Here is a 19,154-nt window from a genome sequence, read left to right on the forward strand (position 1 = left end):
CTTTTAGTAAATATTTATTATTTTTTATTTAATAATAGTCTGATGTTGATCATTTACGTCGCACTAGTGCTGCACAATAGGCTATTGGCGACGGTCTGGGAAACATCCCTTGAGGTTTGATCCCTTGAAGAGGGGATGCCCCCCCCGCTTCGGTAGCCCGGTGACCTGCACCCGAAGTCGAGCACTTTATCGCAGAACAGTTTAGCGAAGACCAATACCGCACACCCTCGGTCCCTACGCAGACTGATCCAAGTGGTCACCCACCCGCACACTGACCGCAACCAGTGATGCTTGATTTCGGTTATCTGCTGGGAACCGTGTCTTTACGATCCGTTCATTGAGGGACTTATATATACCAGGAAATAGAAATATTTGGAATAAAATCCAGGGTAAAAGTGGGATTCGACAAGCTACCTCTTCGCTTAGAATGGAATAAAGCGATTTATTCTTATTTCTGCTCCCTTTTATGATGTTTACTTATTAGTTTGCTGCGCGCTTTTATCTAACCCCTTATAAAATTTGAATTCCAAGGAAATCTAAAAACGTCACAGAAAACAAGTAAGCTAAAAGCGTAAAAATAGCTTCGCGCAATCTTTGGAAATTGGTTTTAAACCAATACTTTATTTTTACCATTTAAATTTGCTATTAGTTTGGATTTTCAAATTAAAGAATTCAATTAAAATAGAAATGCATTTTTTTAATAGTATCTACCTATTTCAGGGTGCACAATGTTTTTTAAATTCACGGCTACTTGTTTTCCTGGTTATCTAATGAAAGTTCGCATGCTCGAGTATTTAGGCATGTTGACGACATTTATTGTAATTTTTATATAAATAATATTGTTTTTGGCACTAAATTCTTCACATGAGTTGACTTAGTTACATATTTGCATATTATTTGGCTGCCTCTTTTGCTTGATCTGTTGAATGTGCCTTGTGAATGAATAAATTTAACTGAATTGTAATTGCCCTGTTAATGTTAATTTGTGTGGAAGTTCTGCTGTTTGTTCTGTTGAATGTGCCTTTTGAATGAATCGTAACTGGTGTGAAAACCCTTGTGCCTGTTCTGCTCGATGTTCCTTGTAGATGAATTGTTGAAGTTGAATTATTATTACCCCAATGAATTTATTTGCTTGTTTATGCAATTATGTAAACACGTCAATTAAATCCAACGAAATTAGTTTTAAGCGTTTTCAATTCATTATTAAATCTAAAATATTATTATTTCGAGTAGCCTTTTTAATTTAAAACGTTATACTTACTGTTTGATTACTTTTAAGGAGGAGTCTGTAGTAAAAGGTATGTGTACAAAAATTGTATATGGATATCATCAGATCGAAAAACTTATGGATTTTTGTTTTTTTTAGGTGGATTCTGCACTTGTTATTTTTGAGCTAGTTTTAGTTTCAAATTTATTTTAAATGTTCTCCTTTCTTTTGAAGTGATAAATAAGTAATTTGTTATTCTGTAACAAAGTAAACAAGAAATTTACTAAGGTAGAAATTATTAATATAAGAGATAAAAATTGAAATAATTAATTAAGTAGCTTAAGACAATGGTTAATATTCAAAGACCTTGATCTTTTGTTTATTTATTTTCTTAATAAACTTGCGTTTATTGTGTAATACTTAAATTTTGTTAATCTGAAATGTTCTGAGCATTGCTATTTCTCAGAATTCCGATTGCTATTTTTAATAGAAATTTTATCTCTAATTCTTAGTTTTAGTGCTAGATTAGTGATAAAATTAGGTGTGAGTTTTTTAAAAAAAAACGTGATACATTTAGAACAAGACTGAATACATTATAGCCCTTTATATTGACTTACGTTTGTATGTACTTGCATATTTTAACTGCTGGCTTTTTTACAAAGAAAAACACTATAAGTGTTTTAAAAAATTTTGGATGGCATTGTTTTGTATATTTTAAAAACTAGGCTTTTAACCATTGATATTTTTCATACAGATTTTATGAGTTTAACTTCGTTAATAATTTCATTATTATTTTCATTAATAGTTATCAAATTAAATTGCTTTATTTTAAAATGTGATTGTTATTTCAACCTTCTTAAATAAATGAGTTCACTTACGACTAAATAATTTCACTTCAAACAGCGGATCTCCAGGCGATGATCGTTTCTGCTGCTCGCAAAAGAAATCAAAATAAATAAATAACAAACTGTAAAAACATGCCATTTGTTTGAAATTCAAGCATTCAATAGTGAAACATTTTTTTTAATAATTTTAAAGTCTTTGATGGTGTTTATTTTTAGTGTGAAAAGTAAGCAGTAAACCTTACGTTATTAATTTATTAATAAATTATCACTCATTATTATTGCAACACAATGTTTAAATGTTTTATTGTGTATCCTTCTAAGTTTTCTCGTGGGTAACGAACAAGGACATTAAATTTTTAATATGGCATAATAAAATTATAAATTATTTTGTAGAAAAAAATTAATCAGTAATTTGCTGATATTAATTGGAATTAAAGCAGGTTAACATTTATTAAAATAGATTAAAAGCTGGTTTAAACTCATTGCATTGTGTAATTTACTTATTTATTTGTTTGTGCTACTAACTGTGACTTAAGCATTAGGTGGAATTTTTACATTGCTGATAGCAATATTTTATCACACTGTTGCTTGGAATTATCATTTTTTGTATTAATTTCTTTTTGAACTTAATTTTGTAGCTAAAATTCATTTTATTGTTTTTTTAATATAAACTGTTGTTACTTAGGAGTAAATCTACTGATTGGTACAGAGAATGGACTCATGCTTCTTGACCGTAGTGGTCAAGGTAAGGTGTATCAGTTAATATCGAGGAGAAAATTTCGGCAAATGGAAGTCCTAGATGGCCAAAATATCCTTGTCACAGTGTCTGGCGAAAAATGTAGAGTACGCGTATATTACCTCTCATGGCTGAGGAGCAAAATATTAAGAACTGATGGAGTGAGTATTAGCTAGTGAGTGTATTATCAGTTTAACACATATTCAAGTTCTGGATTGTTTTTTATATATTCCTTACAGTTATATTTTAGTTATTAATGAATTATTTTTAATTAGCTTATAGGGAAACTGAAATAGCTTTTAATGCATGTTTTATGATTCAGGTTTTGATTTTAATCAATGTAATTAATTTTTATTTGGTTTCATTTATTTTTTATTATTAACGGTAACTAAACATTCTTTTAAGCTTATTATGAGTAAATCATTAAATTTCAGATTTCAATATTAAATACAAATTCGTTTTCATCTCTCCCAAACTTTTTTTTTGTCCTAGTTAGAGAAGAAGTTATAAAAGTTTTAAAAACCCATTTTCTTATAGGGAGCTGCAGCAAGACTTGTCTTTTAATAATATACAGTGCCTGTCACTTAATAAAGCATCATTCGTTCTTAGGAAGTTTGATTGTATTAAGTGGCTAATTTTATTAACTGGTATTCTACATTTAAATAAAATTAAAAAAAGGTTTCAATATTAAACTTTACAAATACTACAGTGGCTAAATTAATTTCTGTATTTTTGTTTAATTTTAATGGTTTTAATTTAAATGTCATATATTATTAAAAAAATAGCTTCAATTTTTTTTTAAAGATTTTGTTATTTTATAAGCAGTATTTTAAAGATTCAGCTCTTTTAAGGCTTGTAAAAGTTTTTATAATTTTTTATTATTTCATTGAGAGTTAAATTGGAATTGATGACATGACATTAAAAAAATGTATTTTAGACCATTTTTACTAGTGGTTGCTATATTAGTGGTAAATTATTTAAAAGTTATTGTTATGCTTAATGAAAAGCCACAAAAAAAATTTACTAAAATGAGTTTTTTTTAATTTAAGTTAATATTTTAAGAAGTTAATTTTTTATCCATTCTTTTTTTTATAGTTAATGAAAACAATTTACTTAACTGTAATTTACTTACTGTGATCATATTTTAGATTGAAAAAAGAAGTGGTTGGATAAATGTAGCAGATCTTCAATGTGCTATCCATTTTAAAATAGGTAAACAAGAATTAATGCATAAGTGTTATGTTATCTAAGTTTTGTATTTATGTCCATAAATTTATGTGTAGTGTTTATGCTTATAATTCAAAAGAAATACTAGATAAATATTTATTTGGCACACGTTAAAGTTAACACTGTATCAAAATTTTATTCAGCTATGCACTGCTTCTCAGTATGAATTAACTTATCACAAATTTTAAAAAAAGAAGGAAGACAACTGTTATTTACTATGCTTCGTAGCATACTTGTAGCTCTATTTTCTTCTATTCTCAAATTTTATGTACATACAGTCAAACCTTGTTTAATGTCACCTCGAAGGGAGACAGAAAATTTGTTCATGCTGAAAGTAGTTCACATTATCAATTCAGAAATTATTTTTAAGAAAATCATACAATACATGTTTTCTAACATCTATATCTGTTATTGATTTGCATTTTCTTGTCTTAAATCTCTATTATGAATTAGAAATGTATCGAATAGTGAAATAGCCAAATATTTGGCCAAAGAAAATTGATTGAATAGCAACACTTTTTTTTTAAATTAAAAAACATGAATAAATATTTTTTATATTGGAATAAGTTTAGTCATATTGAGCTGTATAATTGATATGGGGTAAAGGGGAAAAAGTTTTAACAGAAATGTTTAAGTTAGTAAAGATAATTAGATACTAAGATAATTGGAAATATTTAAGATAAAAAAAAAAAACTGCTATTGAAAAAAAAAGCTTAAGTTGTAAAGGTGAATAAAAAAGAATATCCTCTTAATTCTTAAAACAAAACTTTAATGTTAAAAATAATATTTTCTGCAAAAAAAATTATGCATAAAACATTAAAAGAGGTAATGTCTATCAGAAAAGTTTTAAAGAATGCAGCACTATTATAAAAACACATATAAAAAACAAAGATTATACACAAAAGCAGAATAGAAAAACTGAAAATTTATCTTAATTTTTGAAAGAAAATTTTAATGCTTAACATTTCAGTTTTCCAATTACTGTATTTTCAAGAAAAGTGAAGATTAAAGTCTAGTATAAACCCTCCTAATTGCCTTGTCATAATAAAAGCGTCTGTAAAACTAGTTTTTTGTAGTAAAAAAAGCTTTTTGTTATATCCCCATTATAAATATGTAAGTTAATATATATTTGATTTCATATTTATTTATGTGTGAAACATATAATTATAATTGTACTATAATATATATCTAGTTTTTATTTCCGCTTTATATTAAATGATTTCTTTAAATCTCATAATAAATACAACCAATTACTTCAAAAAATAAAATAAAGTTATAAAGGAAGCTAAAAATATTTTAGTTCAGATGAATTTAATTAAAAAATGTTCTTACTTCAGGTGCTCTATCTTTTTTTTTTAAATCTGTTGAAGCAAATAAAAAATTACTAATGCTACTGGCTGTTTAGCAAATGGGTAAAATTAGAAGAATGTTTCTCACCTGTGCACTATTCTCCTATCTATTAACGTGGAAAAAACCCGTTTTGCTATGTGGAGAAGACTGCAGGTTCAAAGCCAACTTTTTTTTGTGCAGAGCCATCAGTGGGTTAAAAGTAACTAATTGAAAAAAATTTATTCATTTTACAAATTAGAGAGGATTACTAACAAGATAATTGGTAATATCTTGTTTTGGTTTCTTATTGACACACGCTTTCCAAAAGTCTTCTATCTTATTAACTGTATCCAAAAAAAAAATGATTCAAGCTTTCATTTTTCATTACAAAAAAAAAAATAAAAGTATTCGTTATGAAATGAAAGTATTCGTTTGTGAAATTTAGGAAAAATCTTAGCTCCACACATATTTATCTCTAGAAATGCAGTTCAGTAATATCAATTTCTTGGAACGAGAGTGGTGGAGAAATAACTATTCATATTGAGCAAAGGATCAATATGGGTTTTTCAAGAAAGCATGCCTCTTTACTTTCACACTCATGAGGTAGAAGAAAACTCTTTTCACATTAGAGTACAAAAGGCTTGTTTCCTGTAATGCTCAACAACAATGCTCTCTCAACAAATTTAATTCATACAACTCATTAATTTAATTGCTGTAATTAATAACTCAATAACAAAGCATTTAAAAAACTCTTAGAACTGTGAATGATTAGTTTTCTTACCTGTTCAAGGGGAACTGAATTTTTTGTTCACATTTAAAGTACATTTTTATCCAAGGGCAATGAAATTCAAGTACACCTTAGAAGATATTTCATGTTAAAAGTACTTTAAAGTATTATGTACGTATTCAATTATGCAGGGAATAAAAATTTAATTCATGTTAAACAGGGTGCTTAGCATATTTAAAAAGTCCTTAAATTTGCTTATTTTTTTTGTTTGCGTTTTTTAAACGCCCTTAAAGGTGGGTTTTTTTTTACTTCGGGGTTGTAAAAAGTGCATAATTTTCTATATTTTGAAATGAGATTTTTCTTTTCTTTGCCTTGTCGATTCTCGTTCTAAATTACAAAAAAAGGCACGATTTTCAAATTTTTCTCTGCAATATTTATCAGAAACTAGTTACTTTATCATGATTGCGTAATTTTTTCAAAAATGTTCTTGAATTTTATTGATTGTGAATTTTATTATGATGATTTTGAATTTTTTAAATTAATTTTGATTCTTTTGAATTTCATTATGTTTATAAAGTAAGAACTTTAAACAATAGAAAAAAAATATTTTTATTGCTGCACAGATCCTAATTAGAGTGCTTAAAAAGTATATAAAAGGTACTTATTTTTTGTTAAAAAATCTGGCTAAGCACCCTGTTAAAAAAATTATGTTAAGCATGTTCACATTAACGAGGTACCACAGTGTTTTTTTGCGTAAAAAAAACAGCTTGCTGTGTTTATATTTAGATTATTCATTTTAATGACTCACACAGTGATAAATTCTGGTTTTAATATATGAAGTTCCTATGTTTAATCACTGTATTTTTGGGTTATTTAAGGTTTTATCAAACTTTATAGAATATAATTAAAATCTGTTTTATAATCAAAAATTGCATTCATAATGTTTTTTCTTCAAAAATTGTCTTTAAAAGCCTTAAAATACTAACATTAAACACTAAATTTTAAAGCATTCTGCTGTAGTGGTAACAAAGAACTTTTTTTAACAGGAAATTGAAACTAATTTGGAATACATGTGATTTTTCATATGAAATATATATTAAAATGAATTAATTTGGTTTTTTAGATATGTGTGACAATTAAAAAGAATTGTTAGTATCATTGAAACATTTATTGGGTCCTAAATTAGAAAGGCATTTATACAAGTATTTTTTATTATTATTATTATTCTATTTTTATGTACTTGCTGCATCTTACACATTGGTATTGTATTATTATTTTGTATTATTTTATTTATTTATTTTTTGCTGATGGGCCTCTTTTTACACAATATATTTTCTGCTAGATTGTGCAGAATCTTTTTTTTTATGTGTATGATTTTTTATAGATATAATTAATTGTTTTGTAATTTTATGTCAAAATTTCTCTTGTTTTAAGTACCTTTATATATATATATATATATATATATATATATATATATTCTGCTCCTTTTTTTATTTTATTTTAATCATTATCAAAAGCATTTCAAAAGTTTTTAATGTTCATGTTTATATTTCTTTTAGTCTCAGGGCTCCATTACACCTAACACTATAGTCACTCTTCCCAATTCCAAAGGCTTGCAACTTCTTCTTTGTTATGATAGTGAGTATAATTTCAATGCTTAAAATTTATAACTGAACATAAATTGTTTTACGTTTGATTCCAGCTATTTACTGCTCATTTTAAGAATTTATCAAATTTTTTTTTTAAGAAAAGTATTTTCTAACTGTATAAACTGTAATTTATTGTTAGAGATTTAAAATTACTGATTATAGTTTTATTGTAATTATTGCTAATCATATGTTGCATTATCAGTTTAAAAATGTACCCGAACAACTAGTTCTCCATTATTAAGAAGACTTTCTGTTTTCTATAATTTTTGTGTAGGTTAATTTGGTTAAAAATGATGGTTTTCTTAATTTTGATAATTTTTCACACAATGCGACAACATGTGCTATGTTGAGCAGATACTAAAAAGTAACTGAATTATTAATATGTGTTTCAGTTTAATTTGTGCATTTTACAGCACACATATAAAAGTTAAGTATTTATTTAAAATATTTCATTGTACATTAAATTGTTCTGCGGAGTCTTCATTATTATAAAATCAGAACTTTTTGAAATTTGCAGTTTCATTTCTTTGAATGTATTGAACCTGCTGTCAGTACAGTTTCAGCTGAAACTGAGGAAATGCAAGGCACTGCTTTCCTTTAGGAAAACTTGGGAAAGATCCCACCATTAAATTCTGTATGCATGCCACATTTGTTGTATTTCGACAACCTGTATAGAATAAGTTGTTTGTGATGAATTATGAAAGTTTTTACTTTTTTAACAATTTTGTATATATCTATACGTATATTGAGCCATTAATATTAACATTAAATGTACTTATACAAATATACTTATTACAAATATATGTGAATGTTCTTATTCTTGTTTTTTATAAAGAGACAATTTTTATGTTCAGACTATTTTTTAAAAAAGGTCAATTTTTATTAAAACATATTTATTAACATACTCTTTCTTAAATATTTAATTAAAATAATGAATTTCATGAAAAATTAAATAAACTGATAAAATTAAAATAAAACTTTTTTTAATCTGCAATTTATGAAAAAAATTTAAATTGTTGAGCTGTTTGTTTTGGATACAGCTAAAAAACATAATTTCATAGACATGTTTTACAAAATTGGATATTGCTCAAAATAAGTGTTAAACATTTTACAAAATAGGTGTTTAAGCACAATGATTCTTTTCAATATTAAAGATGGAACCGAAAATTCTGACATAAAACTAAACCAATTTGGATCACACTCAATTAATTTTAACATTAACAGTGATGTTTCCAATGACATGGAATCTCACTCTTATAGATATTTGTATAGGTTTTACTTTGCATAGTTTTCCTTTGCATTTAACTCTATTAAGAGTCATCTTTGTAAGAATTCTCAAGTTTCATGGATATTTCTAAATCGAGTAGTGTGCAATATAATTTTGTTCTTTCTATGCCATCATATGCTGTCTTAAAGTCAAAAAATGTATGGTATGTATAAGTATTAATTTCTTTTGTTTTTTCCCCAGATTTGTATGATTGTGTGGATCTGGTCTTGATATTTCTCTTTTTAATCCACATTGATAATTTTTGATGGCTTTTGCAATATATGGTAATAACCTTTTGCATTGAAATGTTTGGTAGGATTTAAAATGCTTTGTTTAAAGGGGTGATTGCTCTGCAGTTGTTACACTCTTAATTTTATCTCTTTTTTTTATGTCTTGGACTCATGGCCCCATACTCCCGTTCAATGGCCATTTGTTTCAATGTCTTGACACAGGATTTAATTGTTTATGTTCTATAAACAAACATAATTTTTAGTTTTTTACTCTCCAATGATAATGGAAGAGCAGTAACTGTTATGATACCAGAATGACATATGAAAGTAAAAACCGCTTAAATATTAAATTTATCTTTTTACTTTAAAACAATTTATTTGCAAAGACAATTTAAAATGTTTTTATGGAACACTTGCATCACATTCGTTATTTCAAATGTGTCATATATCATGTCCTAGATTTAATTTGAAGTGTTCACCATGGTCGTGCAACAAATTTTGCATAAACTTATATTTTTAAGAAATTCGTGTTTGTCTCACTCTTAATGAGGATAAAATATTCCTACCAGATCTAGTATTAAAACTGGCTTTTTGTTTCTCATTATTATTTCTTGGATAATAAATCCTGGCTATCAGAGATTATCATATATCATAGCATCTCATGCTGCAACTTTCATTACATTGGTATTAAAATAAGTAGAAAGAATTTTATGGGTTTCCTTTGTTGTAAATTGAATTGTTTGTTCATGGAAATGCATTGTTCTGTTATTGCATATGGAAAACAATTCAGATACCTGAGCACATTCATATATAATCTACATAGATCTTTCTCTTTTGTTACACTAAATTCCTTCTTTTACTATCCAAGTTTATAGCAACAAACACACACAGTTTATAGCAACAATAACAAAGCTGCATAGTCAGTTTCTAATGATTGACATTTTGTAATTAATAGAGGATTTAAGTATTTTCATATCAAGACAAGTAGCTTATTTTATGACCATTACATCAAAGAATAAAATTATATCAAAGAATTTTTTAAACCATGTATAAAAACTAGTGCTTTAAAGTGACTTTTGAATTACATTTACAGTTTTCTAATGAAATAATATCATTATAATTTATTCTGCTAGTCTTTACATTATGTAATCAACTATTCTTTTACTCAAAAGAAGAAAAAAAATGATTGAGAATAACATAAAAATTTACTTGAAAAGATTTACTTTACAAGAACTGAACAATAAAAATATATATATATTTATTTCTTTTAAAAATAATTTTGATTTTATTCCAATTTCATTGCAAATAATATCATGTTAGTTCTAAGCAAAGAATTATATTTAGCTGTTTTTATTAATTTGCTTATTGTTATTGTGCTCAACTTAAAATTTGATAATGAATATCTTTCATCTTTACTTTGATTTATTACCTACTTGAAAGATGTTATTATTTATATACAGTAAAATAGTACCTTAAAAGTATTTAATTTTGGTACTAGGTTTTTAAAAGTCCTTATTTTTTTAGCATCACTATAGTTGATTGGAACAATTTTTCAGTTCAATTTTTTAAAATAAAATGTCGTTCTTTTATCACTTAGAATTCGATCATGCATTGAGGGTAAAGCATTTTAGAAAGACAAAAATTAATGGGAGGGGGGCTGCAGTCAAAGGGAAGAAAGCATGTCCTTTTAATGATTGGTTCTGTCATTAATATATTCTGCTTTTGCCTAGAATGATACTCTATGAGAAGAGTAAAGCATTCTAAAAGAAAAGAATAGTATGGGTTACTGCACATGGAAAAGATAGTGCTTTTTTTTGGGGGGGGGGAGGGCAATTTTAAGGTACCTAAGTAGAAAACCCAGACCAACCTTCAAAACTGACAGAATTCAAGAAATTTAGTTCTACTGGTAATGCGTCTGCTTATAGGAAATAAGTAAAACGTTAAGAAAAGAAATATCAGAAAAAATTCTTGAACTAGAATCCATAACGAAAACTATTTCCTAAAATCTTGAAGAATTCAATAAATTTGTATAATATTTCAATGTGTAATAAGTAACTAAATTTATAGAAAGCATAACATTTTTAGAATTCATGATTGTGCTGAAAATTAAATAGATCTGTATGAAACAGGGTTTGAAAAATCCCAGTGTACCTAGGTTTTTCATTAAAAACTTTAGGGTTTTGTTGAAAACCAATTTTTTTTTTCAAAAATACTTTAAATTTTTTTTCCTGAGTACTAAATAAAGCATGATTTGCTACTAACAAGAAAGTTAAATATTTGGTAACTATTTATAATTTGTTTTCTTGCATTGTAAAATTATTTTAAAGTTTTAGATTGTTACACTATTATTTTTATTTCTTAAGGATAAGCAAATTGTTTCATAAAAATTTAAATCTAATCAACTAAAAGGCCCTTAGATTTTAATAATCATTTTATTCAGTTAACATTGCTACTTAATATACTGTTTTTAATTTTTGTTCAATTTTTGGTTGCTTTAAAATTAGTTCATATGTTTTGCCAGAATGTTTAGTAACATTATATAAAGTTAATTCCTAATAACAGGTTTAGCTGGAAATAATAATTTTGTTAAAGTTGATCATAAAAGTAAATATAGACATTTACTTGTCTAGTAGAAACATTTACTTGTCTAGTAGCCAAATATAAAAACTTGTTGAAACAATTTTTTCAATGTTTTTGTCAAATTTCTTTATTTACTCTTTTTTTTTTAATAAAATGAAAAAAATTGCAAATCTTTATTACTGCACTTAATTTTACAATTCAATTTCTATGAAATCATTAAAAATGGAGTACAGATTAGTTTCAAACGTTAATTTTTATAATCTGAATGATGTTAACTTTTAACAATCTGGAAACGTTTTTTAAAAAACCCAACCCAGGCTTGCAAAAATTGCATGGTACTTCATTGGCAGCCTCTGTTAATTAATACGATTATATCAGCGCTTACATTATAATTAAATTGTTTTTTTTTATTATTTCTTTTATTTATTGAATTTTTTAGAAAGATGTAATTGGCACTGTCACTATATATTCGATGATAAACAATCATACTGTTTTCAAAGTCCATAATTTTTCATAGAAGTACTTAATTTTTTCAAGAAAAAGTCCTTAAAAGTGCTTAGTTTTTGCTTTGTTGAAATAGAAAAAAGCCTGAGTGAGGAACAGCAAAATGACAAGTTCCTTATGAGAACCAAACTGGTGACTAATGCTAATTACAGATATTTCTGATACATTGATTTTAGTGTTTTGATTATTTGTATTAAGTAAATAATTTACCAATTTTTTTAAATGTGACTTCTCAAAGTTTATTTTTCTTTAAAATTATTTTCTTTTTAAAAAAAAATCAGAAAAATCATTTATTTATGACAATAAACTTGTAACACTCTAATAGTCACAGTTTTCCCCCTATCATTAAAAGAAAGAATTAATGGCACAGTAGTGACAGGTATGTAAGTTACAAGACATGGAAAAATAATATTTTGAGTTTATGTTTTAGAACCATATAATGTGTTTTTTTCCCTTTAAGATATATTATTAAAAGGTTTATCAATGATAAAATAAACAATTATTTATGTCAAAACTATTAAATAAGAGCAAGATGGGAACAGTAGTGATGTGATGTGCAATACAAGTTTTCTTACTTTTAAGCTGATTTGGGTTCAAAATTCTGGAATCTATAGTCAAAAATTTACAATGTTTCACATGTACAGAAAAAATAAGGAATCATACAATCATTCATTCCTATGTGATTTAATATGCGAGTTTTTAATGTTCAATCTGATAATATTAATTGTAACAGAGGATAACAGAAAATAAACTAGAGGAGAGCTTTTCTAATGACTTTCACAAATGTGAACAAATATTAAAAACTGCAATAAACATTTCTAACAAATTTGGCATTTAGCAACCAAAGTTTTCACAATACATAATTAACATGTTAGTTAGAAATTTACTTTAAATATCTGACTTTAAGTTTGGGGGATGGGAAACAGAAGTGAAACTTTGCTCAATGAAATATTATACTTTTTAAATATGCAATTGCAAGAGAAAAAATTAAAACTTTTTTATGAAGAAAGGAGATTAAATAAAATCAAAAGGCACCAATTAAAACACTTTGAAAAGGTGTGAATGAAAAAGCCCATTTTCCCCATAAAAATTCACATATTAAAATAAAATTAAGAAATTCACGTGCTTTTACATTCTTACAATAAATTCTTTGTTATATGGTCTATAAGTGAAAAACATTAATGTATGACCCTTCCTAAATACAAATTACATAATTATGAAAATAAAATTTTTCATTTAATGAAGAGAATTTTTCTTTTATATTACTTAGAAAATTCCTTGTGTTAACTTATCACAACTGAATCCTTAATAAGATATTGATTATATATAAAATTATTGAATCTAAGTTTAGAAAGTGTGCAACTCTTTTAACTGAATTTTGTATAATGTCTTGACTTCAGTTAGCCTTAAAAAATTGAAAAATAGCTTTGAAAAGTTTCTCAAAAAGCCTCTATAATGTGGCCTAAAAATATAAATTCTGTAATTCAAGAAATGTTACAAATATGTAGAAAATTTAATACTTATAATTTTAATTTTATTTACTATGAATTATTATTTTATTTCCATAAAATCTATTTTTATTTTTAAACTAAAAGGGGCATTTAAGTAACTCCTCTCACAAAATTGTATTTGCTTATTTTTCAGCAATTATAAGAAGCTTTTAAAATTGTTATTATATGTTATTATATCTAAGTTTTAATTTCAATAAAATACTGTGTGAATGAATAACCCCCTTTTTTTAAAATTATTTTATTTACTGGCTATATTAAAATAGAGTTATGACCTTAATCATGTCTAATATTCTTTACTGTCACTATTTGTGGTATTTACTTAATGTCATATATATATATATATATATATATATATATATATATATATATATATATATATATATATATATATATATATATATATATATATATATTCAGCGATGTTAAAATTTTCATTATTGTTATTGTATTTTTTTTTAAAAAATCTGGCTTAAGTTGGATTAAAATATTAATCACAACTTAAGGTTTATTTCTATGATAATAAATTAAATTGTTTTAAATTTTATTAACTGTAAATATGAATTTTATATACTTTTTTGCATTATTTGTATCATTTTGCCTTCTCTAACTAACAGTTACAAATTTGTTACGATTGTATAACATTATCATTCATGTTAATATTGTATATCGCAAAGTGATGCAGAACAAAATTTTTGCCATAATATTATGTTAAAAATGTTTACACTAGCTTTATATCTTCTGACAGAGTGGCAGATTTTATTTATAGCATTGTGATTTTTCCCCATTTTTGAGTATGTAATAGTGATTAAGTTTGGCTCAGTATAACCAATTCTGATTATTATGCATTAAATTTCATCACAAACCAAGCATCAAGTGGTTTTGGTGACTATCTTGTTTAAAACAGCATTGTTAACTATTTTCAATTCTCCATTTCAATTTATCATCATTTTTGTGATCAGTATTACAGTTTTAAAAAGTTAACAGGTAAAATAACTATGTATTTTAGCTAATCTTTCACAGAATATTTTTACAATTTGTTTTAATTTGTACAAATTCATTAGGATAACATTTTTAATGAAACATAATAATTTTTTTAAGCTTCTTGATAAAATCCATCTGTCTTAATATATATTATCTGAAATTTACAACAATGTCTGAGTGATCAAACAAACTGAGGTATAATTATGAAGGATGGTGACAAGCCCACACACAGTTGCTGATTGATGGTGGTTAAAAGCTTGTATGGGATTGAAAGGCAAAAGCCATTATGCTGTTGGTCACAAAATTAAGGGACCTCCACCAACCATTGACCCACAATAAGTTGTTGCAGAAATGCTTTGATTTAACAATAAAGTGAAGGACATTTATTGTTGGATTTTGAAGTATTATTTAACTTTTAATTTCTTCCTTAATTTGACATATCTGTTTATCTTAATTTCAATCATCGATTCTACAAAAGGAAAAAAAAATGATTATTATCATTCAAAAATATTTTAAAGCTCATATTAATTTTTTTTTTTCATTTTCAGTACTGTTATAAAGGCTTATTGGGGTGAAACTGTAAGGAAACTGTTATATAAGATTGAAAAAATGTCATAAAGAGTTTTGAAATTTAAGTTTTCAAAGAAAAGTTTTTAAAATAAAGGTTACATTTACAGTATGAAATACTTTTTATTTGTTTGTGTTTTAAATAAACTGTGTGTGTGATATAATGTAATAAAAATAAAATGTGAAATTAATTACTCTTCAAGTTTATTTTTTTTGCAATGTTTGAAAACATATTAAAAAAATGTTTTTTTTCCCTTTGCATGTGGATATTTTATATGGTATTCTGGTTTTATAATACTTTATAATTTTATAATGCTGTGTTAACTTTTATGTTAACCTTTGTATATTGGTATAAACTCTGTACGTTAAATTATAATTTATAAGATATACGTGTTCATATCTGAAATTGCGTGTGCATGTGATTTATTAATAAAATATTTTCTTCCTTCCTTATATTGCTATTTTTTCCCATATCTGTTTTCATAATTTTTCTTAGAATTTCTACCCCACACTAGCACTTTTTTCTCACGCATTTTTTGTTGCATTAATTAATTAATGGGTAGTAAAACTAATAACAAAAAAAAATTCTTTATCAAATAATTTGAATTCGATTTGCAGAATTCAAATATTAAATTATACTGGCACTTATATATCTCACTTATCACAGCATCATGCAAAACTATTAATATAGATAATAGTTTATTAATGTCTAAGCTTTATTTTTTGACATTAAGAGTGCCATTATGTCAAAATAAATAGGAGTTTGTAAGAATAAAATTGAATTAGTTAGCAAAGTTTTGAGATGGTCACCCTCCCGAAAATTGACCACCCTCAATGATACATCAGTTCAGTTATCTGTTTTTTTCATTATATTTAACATTTTTATCATTTTTTTGTAAATTGCTCTATACATCAAATTAAAACATCCTTTTTTAAATAAGCATATTTTTAAATATGTGTATTTATAATTTAATTCTTTATTTTTTATGGCTTTAATCGTTTATTTTTAAAACAGATATGTGATTATTTTCAGTAATTTTTAGCAGTCTTCAATTTTGTGTGTGTGTGTGTAATTGTGCATTTCAAATTATGCTGATAAACACACATATTTTTCCCAAATCATTATTTTTCATTCTAATTGTGTTACATGTCTGTAGAAATTTAATGTCTGTTTGCAATACATGCCCGAAGGTTTCCTTTAGGATTACATTAAGATCTATAAATGAACAGTCTGATGCATTATATATAATTTGTGTATGTTCCAAATTGTGCTTAAAACTGATTGTTAACACTAAACAAACCGGTCAAATGACAGTTTAAGAACTTTTGCATCGAAAATGCGCTTATTATCTTATCGTTTTTGCTCATTTGACTTCATGACTTTTTCTAACAATTGTGTACAGTTAATATTCTATTATTATTTTTGCATTTTGTTTGTTTCGAATAATACTTTTAGTATACGTATTTCTGCCACAACCAGTTAATTCTCCCATATCGTGAATAATTTTCATGTTCTACAGAGATTTTAAAATTTTTATGACAAAAAGTTTTATTTTTACATAAGGGGTTCGAGTTTATTTAGCTCTAGTATAAAACTGGAAAAATCACTCAACCATAATTTAAATAACAGTTTAAAACAGTATCTTAATAAAGCTTACAGTATTTAAGTTTCTAACACATGAGAAAATACTCCCAAGAAGTTTTTATCCATATTTTACCACAATTTCAAAATTAGCGAAGTTTCTCGGTTATGTTAACAATAAAAAATAAATAATTTAATAATTTTTAAAGTGACGACAAAATTATATTCCCTTAACAACTTAACTAACTTTAAAATTTTTATTTAACTATGCAGCTGTCAGTAAAAAAAATAATAAATATCAACTGCATGGTTTAGCATGAATTAGTTTTGCATAAAGATAACCAAAAGCTCCGAAGTAAAAAATAATTACTTGCACTATACAAACAGTTTTCGTAATTCGTTTCGTTGATTTTTTTTTTTTTTTTTTGAAATATCAGTTTAACTTGACATTATTTTAATGAATGTCTAAATTTCAGATGAGGCGAAGCACGTTATTCGCTTCCTTACTTTAATTTCAGAGGAAAATAAAGTTTTCTATTTAAAAATCGCTTCAAAGTTGGAAACAAAGTTTTTTTTCTTCTCTATTTCTAATTTTAGAAGGGGCGAAATACATCATTGGCCCTGTAATTAAGTTTCAAAAGAAAATAAAGTTTTTTTTTTTTGAAAATAACTTCAAAAAAGAAGAGCAGTTTTTATTTTCTGAAATTACCAATTTCACGTGCCTTTATTTTAGCAGCAAATGTTCAAATTTCTGGAGGGGCAAAACATCGCCCCCTCACTTGAATTTCTGAGAGTGCGCCTATTCCCCCAGCCCCTTGTAGGAAGTGGAGGTTATAGCAGACAAGTATTCTTGTAATAATGATGGAGAGCGCATGCAGAGTGGTTCACAAATTGGGGGCGACTTTTTACTTTCAATGAGTCGATGATAAGGAAATAAATTAAAATTATGATAAAAAAGCAAACGAATATTGAAATAGAAAATTTATACGAAACCGGTCGCTCGGATGAAGAATTATGAATTAAAAAAAGTTAATTAAAATTTCTAAACTTTCTCGTCATAATTTGAGTTAGACAAAGATCTGTCTGCCAGATCCCCTCAGAACTAAGAAATAGGTTGAATATTTTCTTAAAAGCGGAAATCTGACGAAAATTCATGATTTATCTGAAAGCACAAGGAATTCATTGTAATGATAAACAATAGAGTTTTCAAATTTTAATTGTCAACGCATCAAATTAAAAAAAAATATGTATTTCTTTAAAAAAAATACCTTATTATATATATATATATATATATATATTTCCTTATTCAGGGTGCGTAGCGCTTTTAAAAAATGCTTAAAGGTGTTTATTTTTGTTTGTTAAGGTGTATTAATACAGATGGGAGGGATTTTTATCATAGTGGAAAATGGAAATGCTCTGTGTCGACATTTCGAACGTAGTGTAATTTCTCGCTCAGGAAATACCTTTATCAGAAAGTAGTTTTTATCAAATGTTAATTATTTTTATTACTTAAAAATTTGAGCAAAATGGGTCAAATATTTTCCAAAATATCAAATTTTGGAAAAATTTGTATTTTTAAAATTAAAATAATTATTCGATACATTTCGTTCAAAAAGATTCCAACTTTCAGACTGCCCTCCTGACTAATATATTCTGACCATAATTCCTAGATTGCAGCTACTCCTTATATTTGAACGATATTTATCCGAATGCGAAAAAGTGGAATGTTTATTCGGAGAAAATATGTTTTCTTGTCTAATTTCGTAACTTAAGAAAATTGCTAAGAGTCTATTAATATTATAAGAAAAGACTTTTTATTCGGCTTTTCATCACGGAAACCGCGTTTTTTTAAAGGGTATATGGAGCCCAATTAAAATTCCAAAGATAAATTTAAAAATATATATACATATGGAATAAACAAAAACTTTTTTGATAAAAAATTGGCATTATATTGAAGATTGAATTATATATATTTTTAATAGACGCTGCAGATGCCATAAAGGATATAAAATCATAAGAAAACAAATTTTCCCTAGAGCTGCGTTTCCCAATTTTTTCGGGCTACGGAACTTTTAAGTGATTGATGTGGCGGAACACCGATTTAAAAAACAATAAAATAGTTTTGAAGTGAAGAATTGATTTTTGTTATCGTTCAAACAATAATAATTTTAAAATTATGCATAAATTAAAAATGAATAAAATAAGCTGAATT

The 19,154-nt window shown here is 26.0% G+C and overlaps 1 protein-coding gene across 12 annotated transcripts; it reads left to right on the forward strand.

Annotated features, from left to right (window-relative positions):
* Window positions 1-588: 588 nt before the first annotated feature.
* Window positions 589-15,809, forward strand: LOC147817071 (serine/threonine-protein kinase mig-15-like). Of its 12 annotated transcripts, XR_015430098.1 has the most exons (6): window positions 595-818; window positions 2,738-2,949; window positions 3,937-4,000; window positions 7,631-7,709; window positions 9,189-9,271; window positions 15,342-15,809. XR_015430098.1 is itself a non-coding variant. In XM_087154328.1 (5 exons), exons 2-4 carry the CDS (start codon window positions 2,773-2,775, stop codon window positions 9,251-9,253), a joined length of 321 nt encoding a protein of 106 aa, XP_087010454.1. In that variant the 5' UTR covers window positions 595-1,298; window positions 2,738-2,772; the 3' UTR covers window positions 9,254-9,271; window positions 15,342-15,809. The 12 variants fall into 12 exon arrangements, 6 of the variants coding, with proteins under 6 accessions (XP_087010454.1, XP_087010459.1, XP_087010458.1 ...); XR_015430095.1 differs by lacking the exon at window positions 9,189-9,271 and having other exon boundaries at window positions 589-1,298; XR_015430096.1 differs by lacking the exon at window positions 15,342-15,809 and having other exon boundaries at window positions 589-1,298; window positions 8,238-13,310.
* The last annotated feature ends 3,345 nt before the right edge of the window (window positions 15,810-19,154 follow it).

The sequence above is a fragment of the Parasteatoda tepidariorum genome, chromosome 1, assembly GCF_982258835.1.
Source record: "Parasteatoda tepidariorum strain Cologne lab strain chromosome 1, Ptep-v5.0, whole genome shotgun sequence".
In the NCBI taxonomy this organism is placed as follows: Eukaryota; Metazoa; Arthropoda; class Arachnida; order Araneae; family Theridiidae; genus Parasteatoda; species Parasteatoda tepidariorum.

Excerpts from the sequence above, each read along its gene's own strand:
- LOC147817071 (XM_087154328.1), top strand. The coding sequence starts at position 2,773 with ATGCTTCTTGACCGTAGTGGTCAAGGTAAGGTGTATCAGTTAATATCG. Across the intron at positions 2,950-7,630 it reads AAATATTAAGAACTGATGGA|TCTCAGGGCTCCATTACACC; the intron begins GTGAGTATTAGC and ends TATTTCTTTTAG. Across the intron at positions 7,710-9,188 it reads ACTTCTTCTTTGTTATGATA|ATTTGTATGATTGTGTGGAT; the intron begins GTGAGTATAATT and ends TTTTTTCCCCAG.